The 22,253-nt window shown below is 40.9% G+C and overlaps 1 protein-coding gene across 1 annotated transcript; it reads right to left on the reverse strand.

The window, feature by feature from the left end:
• Positions 1 to 337: 337 nt before the first annotated feature.
• Positions 338 to 21,141, reverse strand: PANK3 (pantothenate kinase 3). Its single transcript, XM_030458903.1, has 7 exons — positions 20,896 to 21,141; positions 14,106 to 14,458; positions 12,166 to 12,419; positions 11,371 to 11,547; positions 10,476 to 10,599; positions 7,247 to 7,372; positions 338 to 5,441 (listed from the first exon to the last, which is right to left on the reverse strand). Exons 1-7 carry the CDS (start codon positions 20,921 to 20,923, stop codon positions 5,391 to 5,393), a joined length of 1,113 nt encoding a protein of 370 aa, XP_030314763.1. The 5' UTR covers positions 20,924 to 21,141; the 3' UTR covers positions 338 to 5,390.
• Between the last annotated feature and the right edge of the window lie 1,112 nt (positions 21,142 to 22,253).

Raw genomic sequence — 22,253 nt, forward strand, 5'->3', positions numbered from 1 at the left:
TGGAAGACAGATGCATATTTAGGCAGAGAAGATGCAAACACATCACTGATTTTTCTCCAACAGGTCAGGTAAGAGGTGCCTGAAGCCACGGCAGAGGTTACATCCCACCTGCTCTCAACCACTGACGCTGGGGGGGACCTTTGGGGGGACAGGCGGGGAGGCCGTCCCTTCTCCTCCCCACCCCTCATGCTGAGCTCTTCTTCAGCAGCCTCCCTGCCCCACGGCCAATGCTGACCCTGCCACAGGAGCCAGGAAGCCCAACACAAGGTTACCCATTCTGCTTAAACAACCTTTAAGCAACCAGGACACCTGAAAGGAAAAAGGAAAAGGGGGCTTGATTACCGAGATTATTTATTTCATCAAGGCAGCAGTATTAACACTTAGGCTTGGTGCTCTGAAACAGCAAGCTCTGAAATGTCCCAGGGTCCCAAACTGTGCAAACAGGGCCTTCAAACGCAAGCACGTTCCAAACGCTGCAGAAGAAAGCTTTGGAAATAATTCTTACCTTCTGATGCTCTGGATAATATTAGAAACGCCAGAGAAGCAATCTGTGGGAAAAACACCAATCTCAAATCATTTATTAGGAAAAGACAAAGTGCTTTCTCAACATTCATACAGAACAAGTAGTAATAAAGCCAGAAAAATAAACTGTAAAATGTAGGCCCATCAGAGAGGAGTTCGGTTACAACAAAGTAAATGAAATCCAAACTTTATTCATGCAAATGAGCAGTAAAGAAATATTTACAGTATTGACGGGATGAGTTACAGTCTTGGCCATATTTGGGCCCCAATCAAATTACTCAGGGACATATTAAAGAAACCTAATCTGTACATTCAGCAATGAGAATCTATAAAAAGAAAAATAATTTAAACAATTTACAAGAGCTGTATTACAGATGGCATCAAGATATAATTTACAACAGCTGTAACAAGAGATGACTAAATTTGTGATTAGGAATTTGTAGCACGTAGTTTTACATGACATTTTCAGTGTCTGAACAGTAAACAAGAAAGTGGAGACATATCAGAAGTGCAATGCAATAGGCAAAAGGCAACCTAACCAAATGGCTCTTTGGAGAACTTCCATCCTAGAAGGGTTTACGATTTATAAATTCACCTGTCCATTTTCCTAACTAACAAGAACAAATATTTGAAGACAGCAATTGGTGCTTAGAAGGCTTCACATAACAAGACAGCAAATGGAAAATTAAATACTCGTTTATGCCCAAACTCAGAAATGTACAAGCAGTGCAGTTATCAAAAGCTCTCTATATCCTCTCTAACATCAACATACTATGTTCTAGATGTCACAATTTAATGTCTCAAAATTCTCACTAGTCTTATAATGAAAATCTTTTGTGATGTAAAATCAGAAATCAGTATCCATCCTCTCAAAGCCTGTACTTACAATGTTCTTAAATTGATTCTAGAAAAACTGTGAAATGCTAGCAGTTTATAGATTAGCAACTGATAAACCAAATTCCAGTTTATCTGAAAGGCAAGTCTTAGGGTTAGCTTTAAAAATTATTTTAAATGGGTACTATTGTATTTATACAATTCCCCCAAATGTTTACAGTAATATCTGATGTTCTTGGAATTACAGCAGAGGACAAACGTCAACTTTATATCTAACACTATTTATTTCAACAGCTACAATGGCAAAATAAGATGATGGGTAATACTGAATTCAATCCGACTATGAAAATCATCTGTACCATAATGCACCACAGGGATGGCATGGGCCTTACAGAAAGCAGCACAGGAGCCTAAAATCGCAAATGACTTGCCACATTTACAAAGGCAGCCCACATACTCTAATGAAAGGGAAACTTGAAATAAGGTCAAAAAATAACGGCAAAATGGTAACTTTTGAGTCTGTCAGAAGGACCAGGCCATAAATATTCTATTCACAATTCCTATTTATAATCTTTATTTTCCACAAATGATACATAGCACCAGCAGGAATATGTGAAGTAGTGTTATTCTGTGTTCCCCAGGGAGAAGACCTCAAGGCCAAATCTTCCTCATTAGTCTGGATAGCCCCCATTTAGAACAATCTTCTCAAGTAACTAAAGAGAGCAGGACTTTGCACTCAGTTTGGCAAACCCAGTGGAAAAACTACCTGCGCAAACATATTCCGTTAGCAGAGGAAGAATTAAATTATAGATCACAGCATCTTTAGAGATGTTTTCATGGATAGTTAGTATGCTTGATCAAGTGAAGCAAGCAAAACTATCAACATCTCAAATGCATGTGGTAATATCACAGTACTGAAGTAATATTTAATCTATTATGAGAAGCCAGAACTGAACTTTTATTCTTAACAGACAAGCTGAGAGTAAGTGGGACAGTATGCTCCATTTTCTTTCTACACCATAACACAAATTATGAAGGTGTTGGTAGAACCACACAGGTATTGGCCTGCAGAACACTAGAGAGAAATAAAGATCTTCAAAAGGCAGTTCATGCACTTGAACAGCCTTCAAAAATCTGGACCAAATTGTAAGATTAAGAAAGTATATCCAGGCTGATGCTCTCTAAATTGTGAGATTTATTGGGGCTTTACTAAAAAAGAATGAAAAAGTGTTTATACTTAAACCCCTGCTAGCTTCAGTAAAGAGCGATGCAGGTGTATTCATTCCAGCCTGCTAAATATTAAAAACGTACTCATGAAGTTTTTCCCTTCTGCTTCCAACTGCAGTTCCCCTAGTAGAAGGGTGAAAGTGATGAATTTTAGTAGCCACACCAACCTGTAACAGATCCGTCTAAAATGGAACTTCTTTGGCAAGACATAATCTGTACTTATCTGACTAAAACCTGTACGATTGTTAGGGAGATGCTGCTACAACAAAACTGTGCGTAACACGTAGACCAAGCCTGAGAGATGAGACCAAGAAAAGCAAAAGCTTAGGGCTACAGAGATAGGAAACCGGAAACCTGATGCTGTTGACAGTCCTGTCATCTCTGTCTATGCTGGATTGAAGGGATCATCTCCATGGCCAATAAAATCATCTGCCTTTTCTATGGTTAAGCAATGCTGGTTAGGAAACCTCCTGGAGAAAGTCCTAATACCAGCAAAATTGGCATCAGATGAAAACAGTAAAAGGCACTCACATGGCTGATTGAGCTGAAAATGATTACACATTAAAAATAAGCTTTACATTTTACTTCAGAAGTATCACACAACTTTTCTCTAGAGAAGTGGTTCCACTTCAGAAGACAACAGTAGCCCTGAGAAAAACCCAATTTTTCCCTAAAACCACTTCAGTCTTTGAGGAAAAGAAACAGCAAGGGTGAAAGCAAAACCAGTGAAGAATAGGGAAAAGCAATTTACTTCTGTGATTGGTATAAAAGAAAGAAGCCTTTTCAAGCTATTTAGAAGATGATTTAGATGAAAATGCTTTAAGGTTTATCTTGTGACTGTAGTACAAGTTCTAGCTTAGGAGAAAATGAGATGAAACCCAGTGTCACTTAAATAAAATACCCCAGGGCTTGACGGTAGGGCTTGAAAACGTCTCTGGTTGCTCTTGTAATGAAGTAAAAATTGTGCTAATAAGTTAGCAAGAGGAAGCTTTGCTAAAAAAATCAAGGTTTTTTTGAAGCTTGAAGGGAAGATGTAGGACATACTTTTTGATTCTCACAGTAGTTTCTCTGCAGTACAGCTATTCATGAACTATTTCATTCATTTATTTGGTGACTCCATACAACTTACTTGAAAATCTTATTTTAGCTCTTATCAACTTCAAATAGTTTAAATAAACCATGGCCATTAGGTAACAATCGTCTACAATCTTCTATGCTTCTGGTAAATTTTATACAAGCAACTTCCAAATACTGCTTCAAGAACCACTCTCCCAGAATTAAAAAATGAGAAGTGAAATAGCAACAACTATGGTCCAAAGGATCTCTAATCCAGCTGTAATATCAATGTACTTCACTTGTGCAGGAAAAATACACAGTTGACTTGCATAAGTTTCAAAAGGCTGTCAAAACCTTGAAAACAATTAAGGCTTTACAAAGTTTTACAACCAACGGCTACTTTCTGTTGTCAACATTAATTGAAGGGAAACACAATACACCACTTATAAAGACATTCTAGAAAAACCATAATGACCTATTTTCTGAAGTGCTGTTATTTAAATTGGATCGGTTGCGCTGAGTCTTTTTGGGTCTTTTTTAATGTGTCAAATGAAACTTCAAAACAAGCACAACAGAACTGCAGTCTCAGTACCAGAAATAGCAACAATAAATTAAACTGCATCTGCATTTGGCATTGGGTTTCATGAATTGGCTACTTTAAGTTACTCTACTCTAAAAGGATGATAGAATTATTTTTTTTAACATACAAGTTTAGTATGCAGCTCTGATTAAACAAACAAACAAAAACAAAACAAAAAAAGGAAAACAAAGTGATACATAACATGCAAGGTGAATGTGTGTGTATAGAACACAGCCACGCCATGGAACTTGAGCAATAGGTTTTAATAACACCTTAAAACCCAAAATATTAATGTCTTTTAGTATGGTTGGCCCTCATGCCCTTATAAGAAATATTTAACATCAAAACAGTATCATAAAATTGGTTAAATCTTTAGTCCAGAAAGAGTCATACAGCTAATGACTGGGTACTGTTCCTACAAGTTTAAGATGACATGCCCTGGCTTCAGGACTAAATTTATTACAATGATCACAACTGCAAATTTTAGAAGTATATAGAAAATCCGGATGATCAGTTCCCCAGAGTAAGGATTTTATCCCAAGGCCACAATTTGATGAACAGTTCTATATTGCAAGTACACTAAATATTGGTCCATTGATGCTGCCCTCATCTTTCAAAAACAAGCTTCCAAATCCAAAAGCAAGCTAACAATTTATTTCCATGACTCATAAAAATAAAATTATTACTTCTCTGCTTCCTCACCTTGTAGATTGTACCTTATTGTTCTTACAGTTGATGTCTGTAAGTACACAGAGTAAACTGTGTTCATAATATAGTACAACTAACTAAATAAATTTTTCATTCATCAATTTATAAAAAAAATGATGGGCCTAAAAAGCCTCAAAAGTAAGCCTGCAGCTGTTTTCACACTGAGCACTTAAGGGAGTGGCATTTCTTCTTCTGGAAGCTTGTTTTCAGAGGATATATTGCATATTAAAAGTTCAATACCAGCTACATGTACCAAGGAAGATAAACAAAATCCCCAACAACTTCACTTTTCAATGCCCAAAAGTGTGAAAATTCCTTCCTTATAATGGCAAAAATTCAGTAGCTCATCACTTCTTATGGAAAAATTTGCTATTTTCTTCTCCCCTCCACAGATTTAGTTCCTATCACCATAAACGACTTTCATTCAGGTGCAAAATTGTTCAGTGTAGCAACATCCGGATTCTCAACTGAAATTTGGCAGCCCAAGAAGAGCACCAACAGCTCCAAAGTATCCCTGTACAAAACAAACAAAAAATTATTTCAGCTTCAAACAGGGTATTAAATACTGCACAGATCACGTTACAATTACAACAAAGCATCTGGTGGACCAATGCTACAGAAAGAACTAGCTTAACTTGACCAGATTTCACCCAAAGCCTGCCCCTATACTGCAGGATTCCTAAAGCATGGAAATAAGGGCTGGTTTGATTTTCCCACAGAAGCTCAGTGTTTTGATTGTCAAGGGATCCTCAGTAAGACTTCCTAAGGTACAACTAAAAAAATCCTGTAAACTAAATGCAACTCACATATTTCAAAAATTATGTCAGCACTTCAAAATATTTTTTGGTGTGAAATAAAAAAACCCCACATTCTCCTGCTGGAATACTTACCCCTCTGTTAGATTACTTTCCCCTCTGGGGAAATTAAATACTTTTCCTCTATATAACTATGAAATAAGTGTTTGGAATCTAGACTTCAACAAACGCAAGAATTTAAAATTTGCCCAAGAAAAATCTGATGGGGGTAGAACAAACAAGGAATCCTTCTGCTATTACTGCAGACATTAGCACCAAAACATATTACTGTCAGTCTTGGGGCAAGCAAAAAAGTTGAGAATCAATGGAAGGAGAATAGATGTAATGCTGTAATATCTGCAGACCAACAAACCGAGAACAAGAATTGCCAGCCTGCTGCCAAGAAGCTACAAGTCTCCCAACTACTGCACCTGTAGTGAATACTGGCTGCCTACATTTTAACCAAAACAGGTCAACTCCCTCACCATTACTGGGATCCATCACTGATCTAGACTGCAGGAGCAACCCAATAGCAGGCTAGTCTCAAAGAGCATAAAATCATTACAAGGAACTTGGAAGTTTTCTCTGTGGTGATAGGAAAGTCCTTGCTGAAAGCAGTTTTCACTTTAAGGATGTTGCTCAAACTCAGTTGAGAACAAAGCAAGCATTTCAGAAGCCCACGCTTGAGATCCCTCTAATCTTCTGAAATACAATGTACTATTGCTGTCACCCTGATTCAGATTTAAAAAATACAGGGTTAAAGGTAGAAAACTGGAGGTAGAGCAAAAATTCATTTATCTGTGTCACAGATAAGAGGAACTTTGTCTAGGTAAGCACTAAGCAGGACCTGTATTGTCTGTAAGGAAAACTCCCAAGAAATGAGCCAGTGAAAACCAGTTTGTTGTCTGGAGCCTTGCCAACCCAGCAAAGGTGAAAAGGACACCCTGAGGAAGACTAGGAGCCTTCCTCCAAAAGACCACTGCCCATGATCACTGAGTGACCGTGCACATGTGAAGATGGGCGGAAAATTATGCTAATAGGTGATTTGAATAACCTCACTTCTTGTATGCATACGCATGTTTCTGTAATGCATATGTATAATTTTGTGTGATTAATAGCTCCTTCCATTTAGCTGCAGTGTGCATGTTAGGAGGAGATCCCCCTCGCACCCAGTGCTGTAATAAACATACCCGCCTTATAACCTCTCATGCATTGTCAAGTTTGTTTCCACACGTCAACCCAAACCCAATGAAAGACTGCTGAAACTTAGTGTGGAGCTTTAAAGTTCTTGTCCCTTCCCAAAAATATATTGTTTGAACTGAGATAACCCAAAGTGCCTGGAGTACTTCACTGGCAGAGCAAGCTGTCCCCAGAGAACCAATGCAGTCTGACTGACCTTCCCTTTGCAGTGTTTACTGAGTACTTGGTGTCTCAGGTTATGAGATCGAGGTATGAGAGCTAGTCAATACAAGTGGTTTTGTTTTATCTTAGAACAACACAGAGAGGTAAATGAACCACAGCATACCTCATGTTCCAGGAATAAGGCCTTCAGCTGGCCTTTTGACCAGTAATCCAGTGCATATGCAAGAAGCTTCATTGACAAGGTATTCACACGTAAAAAATTGCCAACAAACACTACTCTGTTTATTTTCTAGAAATAGAAAAACAGGAAATTAAGTTTTTTCAATGCTTAGCCCATCCTTGGTAAATTAAGCTATGAAAAAACAGATTGTCTCCAGCAAGAAAAAAAAAACAAACTAAACAACCCACAATTAAAATGTGGTTCCAAAACTGAAACCAGCATTACTAGGGGAAAAGAAAAACCATACAACCCTCAAGAATTTACTTCATTTACATTAAAGTACCACTTGTGTTCCAAATTAAGCGAGTATTTTCAGTAATAAAGACAAGGAAACATCCCACTTACAAGTCAATTGAAATGAAAAATATTTCTACTTGGTTGAGAAGACTCAATGCCTTCATAGCCCTGTACAATGCTGCTTGATCCATATGCAACAAGGCAGCACTGTAAAGAAGCCGAAGACAGTAAGACAGATGTGCCTTTCATCTTCAGACCTCAATACACCAGTATAAAATAAGACTAAGACTTCAATACTACAAGTACGCTATGAATTTTAATCAAGTCAAATCTAAACAAGTGAAATATCATTAATTTTTCCCCAATTACAGAAATAAATTCAACATTAAGTGGAAGCAATGTTATACACTAGTTCAGTGAGATGAGAGTAAGAACCAAAGAAAATTGTTAGTGCTTAACTTAGTGCTTAAATATGCATTTAATGTTAGATGAACACTTGTATATAAGTTGCTACACAAACTAGTATGTCAGTTCAACCTGCATTAACTAACATGCAACTGTTTTTACCATCTTGATTAGTTCACAGTGAAGACAAAATAAACAGACTGTTAAGACACCTCATCAAGCTTAATTCTGTTCTATAACAGGACATTGAAATAATTAAATCAATTTTATCGTATCAGTTCAAAACAGTTTGTGGATCCCTATCAGCCATTTCTTAAGCTCTGTAGTTCCGTAACATAGTTGGAATTAGACAAAAAAACAACCAACCATTGGAAAAAAGGTAATTTGTGCTGGTTTTGAGTTCTAATTTATATTCATCTATTCCCAATCATAAATATAAATTGTGCACATTTGTCTTAGACTCAGACTGTCAGTATGTACTTTCAAATTCATCCTGATTTTAACTCTTATTATGAAGCTTTGCCATAAAGCTGCTCAAGAAGTGGGCTCTGTTCCATCTTTGTTAAGATTCCTGAATAAACCAAAATAATTCCAAAGTTAACTCAGCAACCAAGAAATTAATTTTCTTCTCCAGGACAGACATGAAATAAATAGAAGAAAATTGAGGGAAGAACTTGAAATATTAAAACCATAAAAATACTTAAGTCTAGCTCCTTAGCAAAAGGAGGGCTGCTGCAGCTAACAATGTTACTGGTATTCCTCATGCTATCATCCCCATAGATTTTAAGCAGAACTCTAAATATGGTTACCCTTAAGTCTCCTCTGTAAAACCGTTGTTAAACATCACTTTATCTGAAGCACGTCGGTAACTTAGAAAAACCCTGGTGCGCAGAGGCACACATCTTCTATGCCTGTATTCAATATTCCATAGGTTTTGATTGTCCATGCTAATCGTATCAAAATTAGTACTGGTTCTGTTTAGCAGACCTTTGAGAAACCTTGGTAGGAAATCATCTCTGTATCAACCAGTAGGAAAATGGGTGTCAAAACAATTCGAAGTCTCAAGAGTTGGTAAAAAATTAAAATAACAAGTAGAAGCAAGAGTTTCTACAAGCTTTAATCAAAGAATAATTTCACCTTTAAGAAACTGCTGGAGTCCGTCAGTAATACTACTCAAAGCAGGTCTTTCATCAAGTTCCAAATTTTAAGTTACTGAAGTCAAATGTTTTGAAACTCTCCAAGGACAAAGAGTCCACAGTTCCTCTCTGGGTCCATGTTTCAGGGCTTAACCATTCTCATTGTGAGCATTTTTCCCCCTCATACCAATCAGAATTCCCTTTGCCTGCCTCCATTGCTTCCCATCCTTCTCCTGTGTACCTGACAGCATCTTCTCTGTAACCCTCTCTAGACAGTGATAAACATTTCAGGCTTCAGTTTCTTCAAGCTTTGCTCAGATCCCTCTGTGTCTGCTCACAGGTCAACTGCTGCAGAGCAGGGCCCTGCCTTGGTAACTTGCCTGCTAGAATTGTCCTAGCTTGCCAGTGGTGGCAGTCATGGAGGAGGTGAAAAGAGGCCCTGCCCAAACTATTTCCTCCTCACCTGCTGGCTGTCCTTGCTAATGCATCTCAGTTCAAGGTCAGCCTTCACCTCTGCATGTGTACACTGCTGATTCACATTCAGTTCATCTTCTCTCTAACAACCTCCGCTCTTCAGCAATGTTCCTCCCCAGCCAGTCTGTAACCCACCTCTTCCTTTGGTTGTGAGGATGCTATCCTGGAAGATCCAATGACCTGTTCTGGATACCCTATGCCAGTAGGACAACCTACCACAAGACCCTGCTTCCTAAGTCTCCATAAAACCAGAATCATGTTCTACAGAATCGTGTTCTCCTCAAGTCCATCTAAAGTCTCTGCTTCACTACTTGCTCTCTTCATTTGCCTCAGGACCTTAAGCTTTGCTTTTTCTAGGCTGTTACTGCAATCCCCAACAATTTCTTCACTCATGAACAGCAGGTCCAGCACTATGCTTGCCTAGTCGGCCTGCCTAGCACTTGTGTCAGCAAATTGTCCCCAGCACACTGAGAAGTATGGACTGCTTGTGATCAGCTACATTACCCTTCCAACAGGGTTTGGGATATGTCCTCATGAGAACCTGGCCTTAGAGGTCTTTTTGTACCCCATGCTGCATGTGTTTCTGTACAGAGCCTTTAAGTTGGGACCACAATAACCCTAGATTTGCAAGGGGAATTCAAGTCCTTTTATCACAACATCCTATGCTCCCCTGCTCCCTCACTTATCTGCAGTTTTTGGGCTCCATTCCCTCACAAAGCTACTTTGAAGTCCTCCTCATAAGTTTACCCTGCCCAGGGACAAAGACATCCACATTTTAAACCAATTTCTAGTTTTTAATATTAATTTCTCCATTTCATTTGAGAACATACTCAAAGGTTAGACATGATACATCATCCTGGCAGTCTATTAATCTGAAAATAGACCTACAGATAGATTATTTCCTTGTCAGAAGTTTTTACCTCATTAACTGCACACATCCGGGCAATCGACCCAATATTGTTGGTTATAGTGACCAATATGGCTCTTGCAAGATCTTCTTTACTGACAGACTCTCTCTTCTCTTTATAGATCATATTCCCAAAACTGTAACAGAAAAAATTTCCATTAAGTGCAAAGCAATTCATATGCATTTGAACAACTTTCAGATTCTGATTTTTATGCTAAAACAGAACTTGTCACATGCTTGTTCTTAAGGAGCTCCCATATTATGTCTGTATTTAATACAGCAATTTGACAACTGGCACTAAAGCCTGTGTTTATTCCTTCACAAAAAACAGGTCATTTTGTTACAGTAACAATCTCCAAAGTATTTTTGTTTAGATGGATGACTTTTCTGAAGAAGCATCTACAGCTAAAAGTAGGTTTATATTTAGGCAAGACTACTCTGCAAACCTAGTCTGTGGGTGTGCAGGTCTGTAAATTAAGTCTATGCCTAAGACTGAATCCTCCTGCTCCTCATGCTTGCATCCTCACACTCAGCATCTACTCAAGCCTCTATTCTCAAAGTAGAGGGAAAACAGGGATCAGCGGAATGGTTTTATGAACGGACACAATCTTCTGAAACAGAAAATAAACAGCTGCCAGACTGCTCTTCAGGCTGTATAAATGAAGAGTTCTTGATTAGAAGGACATTTCTACTACTGTATATAGGAGACCATGAGGCCTTCAGTACCTGATTAGCAGGCATCCACAGCTGCATGTGGCTTTACATCTGAAAAACTGTGTGTATGTTTAGGATGAAAACATAACTTCACCACAACAAAAGTTTGATAAAAGTAGTTTTCTCTGTATTAGTAGTTTCTGAAGCCCCCCCCCCAGCCCGCAAGAGAACCAACAAAAATATCTCTTGCTTACCTGGATGCTACAGCCCAGCCTGGCAAGCCAAATCTTTCATAGTCTCCTCCATAAATGTCTCGAACCAACTTGTCAGCATGTGTGCTGTCTCCTTTGGATGCCATTTCCAGAGCTTCTTCAAAACTTTCACAGCCAGTCAACAAACTGCATAAACCAAGAAAGGTCCCTCCACCTAGACTAAGAAAGAAAATCAGTTGTTTTTAAATAGTATTTTTTCACATTGAATATTTGTATGTTTTATGAACAAAATAAAGCCCTCCATCTTAAATACCACTCTCTTCAGTTTCTTGCTCGAGGTTCACTATGCTAACAGCTGTCAATCAAGCTAATATTTAAACACGAAGCTAACCATATCGTAAGAACTAAAACAGGTATAAGCTCTCAAAACATCAGCTGGAAGAATTTAGAGACAAATTCCCCAAATATCTCCACCATGCCACTACCTCTGATTCTTGATTATTTTCTGTAAACTATGTGGATATATTTGCTCTTATGCAACAGGAAAAGCACAGCAAGCACTGGACACACTGTCAAAACTTTATACAAAACCAATAAAACAATCACTAGGGAACACTTGTAGCATTTACTGCTTGATAAAGATGACAGTGGCTGAATCTCCTCAGTAACAGAACTATGGGATGGTGTTTAATGTACAGAGCTGTAAATGAAAGATAAAATACTTCTCCCTACTAGAGAGAGAACAATAGGTGTGGGGGGAGTCATGGAAAGGAACCACTTAAATCAGAAAATCATTGTTCCATAAAGAAACAACCCCACCTTAGGTTTTTAAATTACCTTGTTCCAGTTACTCTTTTATAGTTATCTTTGGAATGGACTGATAAAATACTGACTCCTGAACCAATGTTAACAACGAGCAATGGGTATGGATCATCCAGGTTAAAAGGCATCTTTTGGCATCTCTCAGGATCTGAGGCATTTTCAAAATAATAGCACTCTGCCTGGCCATTGAAGCTGACAGAGTCTATGTACAATAAGCCTTTGACAAGGCAGTCAAGCTCATCCAGTTTGTGCAGCTGGAGGTTTCCAATCTGTGTTAAGAAAAGAAAAGACATTGTCAACATATCCTAACATGGCTCAAATACACCACAAATTTAGGAGTATATTTGTACTGCCTAAATTTAAGGAGTTACACCAAGCAGACAGTTCGGGGACTTCAAAGCCTGTATAAAGCCAACAAAAAGTTCTGAGGTAAATTCTTAATACAGCAATTATCAAGTTACTCTTACTATAAAGCTACATATCAGACCTGAATCAAGAGCACACAGGCAGTATACGTATCTGCTTTAGTAAGATGAGAAAACTTTTGAGATACTGAGACATTACTCCGTGGAAAACTTAGCAACCATTTTCATCAATCAATAATAAATAAATCAAATAATAAATAAAAAGAAGGTCACCAGATACTCTGGAGACCCCATCGAGTGCTATTTCAATAGAACTTGCACATCTGCACACTTTTCAAGGTTTGTGGGTTTCCTCCCCCACCTCAGAACTCAGTCATTTCTAAGATGTCAGCAGATAAAACCCTAAGATAAAAACCTCACTGATATCATAGTAACTCCCCTTACAACTTCACTAATACTCCAAGGATCATAAGAAAGCCACATGTTAGAAGTTCTGTGGACTGTCAGGCTTCTTACAATTCTTCCTCAGTTTTGCACATGACGTCAACTGCCCTTCTCTCATAAAGCAGGACAATTTAGCAGGTGCTGTGGATCCTGGGAAGGCTATAGTTCAACTCTGGGCTTTCGTGCTCTGTTACCACAGCTGGGAGTTCCAACCATTAGAAAGTCTAAATTAGGCATCTAATCCTCAGAAGAGCACCCATGAAGTCTGTCCATGAATCAAGTAAGATACCACTTAGAAAGCAGTGTGCACACGGATTAACAGATTGGACAATAAGACTGGACTGCACGTTGCTGAGTGACACCAGCGACCATCCCCTCCTCGCCCCCAGGGCGCTTCAGCTTTTCTTGTCATAGCACAACTGTTAAGTATGAGGGAACTACTCCAACACAAAATACTTCAGTGAGGTCTTAGATAATGAATTAATTTTGCTGCACAAATTGTTACCCTATTCCATCAGCAGTGGAATGAGCACAATGTGAGACTGGCATGGGAATGAAAACACAAGCAGATTTTGGAAAGCAAACTGAGCTACTGAAAGTCTTCTTGTGACATGAGATCCACAGCCACTTTAAAACTAGGACGTGTGATAAGATTCTCAGTTAGAAGCTTTGGATAGAAGCTGAATCCAAACAGCTGATCAATTTTGACTGTGAAGGAAAGAGTCAAAACACCTCTAGACAATACCAAACCACTCTGCAGTTGCAGGAAAAAAAGACTGTCTTCAACATGGGCATTTTGTTACATACCTCTAAATAATGCACTACTCTTATGGAGATAGCCCACAAGCACTCAAAACTGACCATCAAAGACTGCTGGGGGAAGAAAAATCAATTCAAAGAATTGCACCTCAGAAGTTTAAGTGCATTTCCCATCAGAGAAAATAGAGATTAGAAAAATGGTTAACTCCCACAAAGGTGTCCTGCATTCAATGGTTGTGAAACAATGCAAGTTGCTAATTAGCTGCTACCATTAGATCTCCAAATTAATTATCATACTGTCAGAAAGCATATTTCTAGATTATCATACTTAGAAAAAAAATTTAATTATTAATCTTTGATCATTCTACAGAAAGACAGGCTACCTACTGTGCGAAAGTCTTCTTCAAACTTGTAAGCACCGCCGCCAGTGGCACAGAGCACCGTGTGTAGCGTTGAGAAGTTTTTATTTCTTCCCATTTGGATAAAAGTAGGCAAATCATGAGTTGGGAATCGAATAAAGTGCAAATTTCCTCTTCGAGCAAAAAGCGTTAAGTCTTTCAGCTCAAGGTGGACATCTCGAATGCCGGTGGATCCATAGGCTATATTAGAAGTCAGGTATTTACGGATACTCTTCAAGCTTTCAACTTCCTCCTGCTCCTCCTCTGCAGTGATATCAATAGGTTCAAAGTATGCAAGTTTCACCAAAGTTCCCCCAATGTCCATGCCAAACCATGGAAAAGCTGTAAAGATACAAGATTTGATTGATCACCTTTGTTAAAGAGCAAAAGGAATACATGTAACTCTAAAACTAAGCCGAGACTAAGTCTTCAACAAGACAGACATTAAAAAAAATCCTCATAGGAACAAAGAATTAAGACTTATTTCCATTACATGATCTTAAATGTCCCTCTGGCCACAGGTCAAAAAGGAAAAGTGAGCAACTCTATTTACACAGCTTAGTCCTTGAATAAGCAACCCAGAAGATATTACACAAGGACTCCTCTGTATGTCAGCCACTCTTGATAGGATTTATATATGGTTATAGCCAGGAAAATTAAAGCAGTAAGTTGAATGGTAACTAAGATTCTGGGACTGCAAGAACACAACATTTATCCATGCCTGAGACTCCTTCAAGTATTAAGAAATACACTGATACTACAGAGCTACAATGTCCTTGTACAAGGACATGACATGGAAACCCTGTCAACTCTTCTCCTACATCCAAAATTTTCAAGTCAGCTTGGTTTGAGTGGATCTTGACTCAGGCCCATTCTATCTATATGCAGGGTAACTGGAGAAAACAGGAACCCATGTGAAAACTGCAGTTCCATTTTCAGGTACTGGAAAAGTGATGTCATTTGTAGGGTTAAAAGAAGGCCTCAGAGAGATTCAGGATGGAGGACTATCCAGAAAATACACTTGGCAGAGTACACTCTGGTTTCCCTCAAAACTTCCCATCCAGAGGGCAGCCAGGCTAATAACAGCTGAAGATGACAAATCTATTGTAAGTCATGCCATACATGAAAGGAACCTTTACATTACTTCACACCACATCTATGTGCACTCTGCTAAAGGGGATGTTGCCACTCTTTAAGGCATGCTGGAAGCACAAGAGTTTTCACTCTTACATATGGTATCTGCAGGATATATACCAGCATTTGATTGGTATAGTCTCTCAAATCCCTTAAAAATTTAATTGAGGCGGTCTTATATTTGAAAGCTACCTTGGAACAAGACAAAAGTAGCAAGGCATGTACCTTCAATTAAGAATATATAGGTGATTAGATAAAAAGTATCTGCAAGCTCCTTGGAGTGAGAGATCAGCTTGATCCTTATTGCTGTCATAGTTAAGAGAAATGTGCCTGGATGAGACCAAAAAAAAAAAAAATCTCACCACTTTTGTTACAAGCTTGTAGCTCTGCAGGCACTAAGTTTGAAGTCTTGTGCAGCTGCAACCATCATTCTGCAGCTTCAGTTCATAAAGACAGTCAATGCACCTGCAATAAACCTGGGATTTTTTCTGCAGGTCTATGGGGATTTGGTCATTAAAATATCTTCTCAGCTGTTCCTCTTAGTAAGACAATACAAAGTGACGTGGTCCCTACACAACAACCAGGAACCTTTGCTAAAAAGCAACAGATTGTTCCATACATGCTGCGAATAGAGGTTTGAGGGGCAACTTGCTCAGAGTTAAACTAATAATGGTGTTCAACAGGATTTTCTAGGACTGCTTCCTGCAATGCAGCAGATCACTTCCTGCATGGGACGAGTGCTGTCACAAGGTTCTGGGCTCAAGGAATGATGTAGCAGTTTTGCCTAGTAAGAAAACCCACACTGATGGCTCTTGGCTGTTTGTTAAATAACTGTCCACCTAGAGTGGGAGGCCTCGTTCTCTGGAGTTCGCACTTCCCAAGTTCTTGGTGTATATAGTTGCTGACAGCAATTTTAAGGGTACTTACTTACATCTTATCATAAAAGGTCTTTGTATGCCAAAAGGAAATAACTATAGTAATAAGTCTTTCATGCCAATACAAGCACAAACGTAGAGGTGGGGTTCTGCTTCAGCAGAGAAGAAGACCTTTGAAGACCTCCACCCAGACCACATAATAGTATTTTGACTTACGACACCCGTTTTGGATCACATGCTCCAAGACTTCTCTAAGTTCTCCTTATTCAGTCAAATGTAAGATTCTCCAGTCTAACACTCTACTTGCATTTAGCTTTTAAAGACAGAAAAACAGATTACAGTTCTTATGAATGCGATGACACACTTGAAACACAAACACCTTGAAAATATTTCCTTTTTACTGCAAGATAAAATAACAGCCTGGGTTAACTCTGCATTAAATTAACAAGAACTAAACTTTGAGGGGCAGTAGCTACCCCTAATTCAAGGAGAGAGCTTTGCATGGTTTAAAAATAAATAAAAACACAGCTGTCAGTGACAGCAGAGACCAAGCTACAAGATTTTGTGTCATCTTTGTAAGAAAGCTTACATATTAATAAGACTTTAAGAGTGTTGCACTTCAAGTGCTAATGAAGCTGGGGCAACAGCTGCCAAGCCATGCTGCAGCTTGTAATTAATACTGGCTTAAAATACAAGAAAGAAAAATGATCATGAAATCACGTGGAAAGTTAGGTTTACTGCTGCCAGCACTACAACAGTTCTTTATGAAAGTATGCATTATTATCACGTACGATGCACAAAACTTATCTTCTAATGCAGCCTTTGACAACAAAACTAACCTTGATCCTATTCTTACCTGATGACAAGTTACCTACATAAAAGTTAATAGTGAATTACTACACCACTAGTTCTTATAAACAGAGAAAGCGAAACCAAAGGTATCCTGCAGTTTCTCCAAATGCATTTTCCTCTATGTACATGCATAAATTCTTGCACTTAACAGTATTTCCGTAAAGCATATGCAAACAGCGGAGTCAAAACTAATGACAACACCTCTATCAGTTAGCAGTCTGAGGCAGCTAACCTACCCAATGGGACAACCTAAGGGAAAGCACATCAAAGGCTGTGGAACTGCTAAGTCAGAGGAGAGTTACCTAATGGCTCTGCAGCCATTTTTACCTTTGCTGTAGTGCCTCCGAGCCTCAGCAGAGCAAAACTGTAGATCAAGAGTTCCTAGCCCTGGAGACACCGGAGTTTCTCTGCTTACCTAGTTCTGTAGAAGGTTTTTGGTTCAAGCATTCCAAGTTGAGCTCAAAATAAATTTGGGCTTGACGGAATTAACATCCAAATTAAAAGCATCTGAAATGCACTATCATATCTTGCTGTTTTCCTCATGGAAAAATTTCCCCACTAACCTCTAAGCTCTCCAGGAGTTCCCACTCAAGACACCTCTGATCACACTGCAGAAAGGCCACGGTTGCCAGTGGGAGGACAGATGATCAGCAGTTACTGTAACTGCTCTTCACAGGCTTTGTCTCACAAGTGGATACCATGTATAGCTAATCTAAGGCAAAATATCGCTGCTTGCATTTTCTCATTCTGTTAATTTGGTTGATATTTCAGCAGCAATCTCTTTGGAGATAGGTGCTTTTATTGCATTATACAGCAGGCATAATCTAACACTTACAGATGCAAATACTGGATAAAGTGTGCCTGGCAGTACAATTCCATTAATAGAAACACATTGTTCAGCTGCAATGAAATGAGAGCCTGTAACATCTGCTATGGGCTAATAAAAACTTTGAAGGACTACTAAGAAAATGGTAGGATACCACAAGACTAAGCATGAAGCCCTACGAACAGAAAAATCAATTTTAAAAAATTTTACAGCAACCTAAATGGATTTTTCATCTATTTTGCTACACAAATCCCGCATGGAATCACTGGGTCCATGATGACAACATGTATGCAGAACCACATTAGAGAAAATAAGATTTTCATCTTTTCTTTATATTGAGACAGCATTTTGCACATCTGTACTATGTACTTATATATATTAGCATGCCTCAACTTACCTCAAGGGAAAAATAGGCATTTGTTCTCAAAATATTTTTAATAAACAAGAAAGAAACTATAAAAAGCATTGTATACTGTGTATTAAATACAATAAGTCTTTGGCTTTCCTTTAGCAGTCCATCACACTCCAGAAGCAAGACCAAGGACTCCACCTCCTCTAAGGAGCACAGCACACTGGCTGGGTGCCCACCCTTCCCCTACCAAGATGAAGAGCTCTCTGAATGAGTGGCTCCTCTCTTCCCTTTAGATGGATCTTAAGCAGTGGCTCTGTAAGACTCACTGCTCTCACAATCATCATCTCCATCCTCAACACCCCTAGAAGTTTCTCTTAAAATTGCCAGCCATTCTTTCACATTGACATTTCCTCAGAAGAGCTATCATGCTGGTTGGAAGGGTCCCTGGGAGGTCATCTAGTCCACCACTTAGAAAAATTGCCACCACTATATGAGGTGAACTACAGCTTTGTCCAGACAAGACTTGAAGAGCTGTGAAGTTTTTCACAGAATCCTCTGAAAATGGAGAGTCCACAACTTCCTCAGCTTCCACTGCTATGTTAACTACTTAGAGACAAGGTTTTCCTAACCTGAATTTCTGCTATCCTCCTTTAAAATGCCCATCACCCCCCATCACCTGCAAAAGAAATTCAAATGGCCCTTTGCTAGCAACTTTCAAGTCGGTGTATCCACACCACAAAATTGAACTTGCTCTATTTTGCCCTCACCTCTCATCAGACATGGTACTCCTACAGTGAAATCACTCTTTCTTCCATGATGTAAACATCACAGATAAAAGTACAGGTAGGCTAAAACAGTCTTCTCAATTCCACTTTGTAGCTTTTACAACAGACTAATGACCTCCTGTTAAATAATGATTACCCATTATTCCCCTGGATCAAATTCAGCTTCAGCACAATTTTTGGTGTGTTTTCTTGCCTAAGAAATGTATACCTGCTCAGCAATTGTATTGCCAAGTGCCTACAAGTGTCTTAACCAAACATATTTGGACCTAGACAGTCTAGTCTGTGAGCTTAACTTAGCTTTCAGGTCAATTTGAGCATATAAATAAAATCAAAAGTAGTATCTGGGAACCAAAGCCCATGATTATCAATGGATTTTTCCATCTTCTGTGATTTTGTGGATCTGCTCCTTTTCAAATATTCAACTGCTCTCCCACCAGGGAGACTAAGGAGGGGTAGAGATCTGAAGAAGCAATCTGAAGGTCACTGCCTAGGAAGCTAACTGTAACTATCTTAAAAAAATCCACCAGCTTCAAAATACGTTAAAGAGTCACAATGAAATAAACAATGTAGTTTGACACTGTATTCGTTCACTCCACTGCTTAAATACAGTTCCAACTATTTCTGATTTCCAGTGTAACACCAAAGTTCAGGTTCAAGAACTGGAAGAGTACAGCTACAAGTTCAGCATACTTAAACGGGCAAAACTTCTTGATAAATTTAGCATTGTTACTTAACTATGAGGTTTAACTCTGCCATTGGTCTTTGAAGCCTAGCAGAGACACTCCTGACACCAGCAGGTTTCTACAGCAGAAGCAGCTATACTCTCAGCACTTGAAACTACCAGTCCACACCAATGTCTCACAGGCAATTACTGCTTCCAAATTGGGATATCATTCTTTAAATAGTATACCTATGTAGAAGTATAGTAATTAATAATAATAATAACTGTGTGCTGCAACTTGCTTATTTAGGGTTTCCTTAACACACCAGAAGAAACAAATTATTTTCACAGCCAAAGTCAATTGCATTGTTTGTAACTATTTCCAGAGCTACACTAATACTTCCAGTGTTAAATGCATATTTAGTGATTTGCTTCTTGTTGGGCTGCACTAACAATGTATTTGAAATACACGCTTTCAATAGACTCTTGGTTGTATGCTCTTCATTAGACAGGCATGTCATATGACAACAGGCCCGGCCACCTCTTCCACACAGTAACTCACCCTGAAAGTGTTTTAAGTATGACGACAAAGAAAAATAGCCTAATTCAATGGTACATCCATCCCATTCAGGTCAATACACTGACATACATCCCTTTAAGCTGTGGTACATCTGTGTAGGTTTGGCAGCTATGCTCATGTGCACTGCTATGGATCAGTTACACTTGGAAAAGCCCACTTGTATGCAGACTAATTCTACTACTCAATCCCATTCTCTCTTCTCACGAAAAAGTACCGGTAATATTAGAGATTTTGGTTGCATTCACCTGAATCTTACCCATGTCTCTGCCCTCCAAAACAAATATAGTACTCCAAAATGACAGACTATATTGTTATTACAGCTGTGCTTGTTGATCAGCTTATTTTAATGGAACACCTGTACCAAACTAATAAATATTCTTAAAAAAAAAAAAAAAAAAACAAGGAAAAACCCCCAACCAAACAAAAAAAGTTGATTAGTCCTTAAAAAAAAAAAATCGGTAGCCACTGCCCGGTACACCCATTCGGTGCCATCTTCATTGAAACGCCCATCCCCCCAAAACCGGTTGCTTCACATTCTGAGAAGCCCTCCCAAGGCACACACGGGACTGTCACATCACCCTCACCCAACAGGGAAGCCAGGGAGCGGGTAGAGCCTCGCAAGCAATTCCCGAACGCACCGACCAGCGCCCCAGCCCCACCACGACTGCCACCCCCGACCCCACATCACCCCACCCCACATCCCCCCGGCCTTACACGGCTTCTTGGCATCCTTGATCTTCATGGTGCGGCGGCGGCGGCGGTCCGGCTCTCGGGCAGCGGGGGCAGGCGGGCGGGGCGCGTCGCGTCGCTCGGGGTGGGTCTCCTGCCCCTCGCCTGATGGGGCGGGCAGCGGCGGGAGCTCCTCAGGGCCGGTCCTTGGTCGCCTGATCCGCAGCTGGTGGGCGGCGGGCGCCCGCCTCCTCGGGAGCGGCGCTGGCAGCGCCCACCGCTACGCCCGCGGCCCGGGCAGCGGTTCGGCCAACAGCGGCATGCGTGGCTGGGCCGTGGAGTCGGGGCGGGAGGCGGCGGCTCTCACGCCCGGTCCGGCCCGGCGGCTGTGTCCCGCTGCGAGGCGCCGAGCATCAGCCCCAGGGTCGCCTCGACGCGCCGCGGAAAGCAGCTCTTCCTTGCCTTGGGGCACGGCAGCGCCCGGGGAGAGCGGCCCAGGAAGTTCGCTGAAGGCGGAAGCACAGGAGAGGCCCCTCTCGGGAGCAGCCGCCGCGCAGGGGCTGCCCGCCGCCGCCGCGGCCCCCCTCGGCAGAAAGGCAGCCTCAGAGACCCCCTACGGAGGCCTCGGCCGATACGGACGCCGCAGTCCTGCGCTGGCCCCCTCCGGCACAAGATGGCTGCCAGCACCGGGAAGCCGCGGCCGCGCCACACAATGGAGCCGAGGCAGCACAGCGTCTCCTGGCTCCTGGCGCCCGCCCTGCCGCTGCCGCTGCCGCAGCGCTGCCCCTCAGCCCCGTCACGGGCCCGCGCCAGGCACGCCGGGACCCGCAGTTCGGCCCCTACGGCCCCGCCGCGCTCTGCCTACAGCTCCCAGCGGGCCGTGCGCTGCCCCGCGCGCCGCTCACCCCACCGCCCCTCGGCCAATCAGGAGGCGTCTCCGCCCGGAGCGAGGGGCGGGATCAGGGGGGTCGCGCGCGGGTGGGAGGTCCTCTCAGCCTGGCGGATTCTCTTGAAACCGCTCCGGTCTCCCTAACGCTGGCTGCTCCTCCCGGCACCGCCCGGGTCCCCACTGACACTGCCTGTTCCTCTTGCCTGGTCCTGTGGAAGACCCCATGAGGGGACAGGGCAAGACTGACCTGTGTTGCCACAATTATGCACCAGAAGCAGTGCAGGAAATTGCTCCTCTTCTTTGCTGGTGCGTGGACCCCAGTAACCACACAGATGACTTAAGTCCTAAGGAAGTTTTTCGTCACATAGTATAGGAATAGGCTGACGTTTCATGTCCCATTACAAGAGCTGTGGAGAGTCTGCAGCAGGAGGGATTGACACAGCGAAGCCTCTAACCTGCTTCTGACATCTCATTTTCCAGCAGCAATTTAGAACAGGCAACCATTTTTTCCCCT

Source organism: Calypte anna, chromosome 13 (assembly GCF_003957555.1).
Source record: "Calypte anna isolate BGI_N300 chromosome 13, bCalAnn1_v1.p, whole genome shotgun sequence".
NCBI lineage: Eukaryota > Metazoa > Chordata > Aves > Apodiformes > Trochilidae > Calypte > Calypte anna.

Coding starts and splice junctions, on each gene's coding strand:
- PANK3 (XM_030458903.1), bottom strand. CDS start 20,923: ATGAAGATCAAGGATGCCAAGAAGCCGT. Junction 14,459..20,895: donor CAAGGATGCCAAGAAGCCGT/GTAAGGCCGGGG, acceptor GTATCTTTACAG/CTTTTCCATGGTTTGGCATG. Junction 7,373..10,475: donor GGATGTGTGCAGTTAATGAG/GTAAAAACTTCT, acceptor TTCTATTTCTAG/AAAATAAACAGAGTAGTGTT.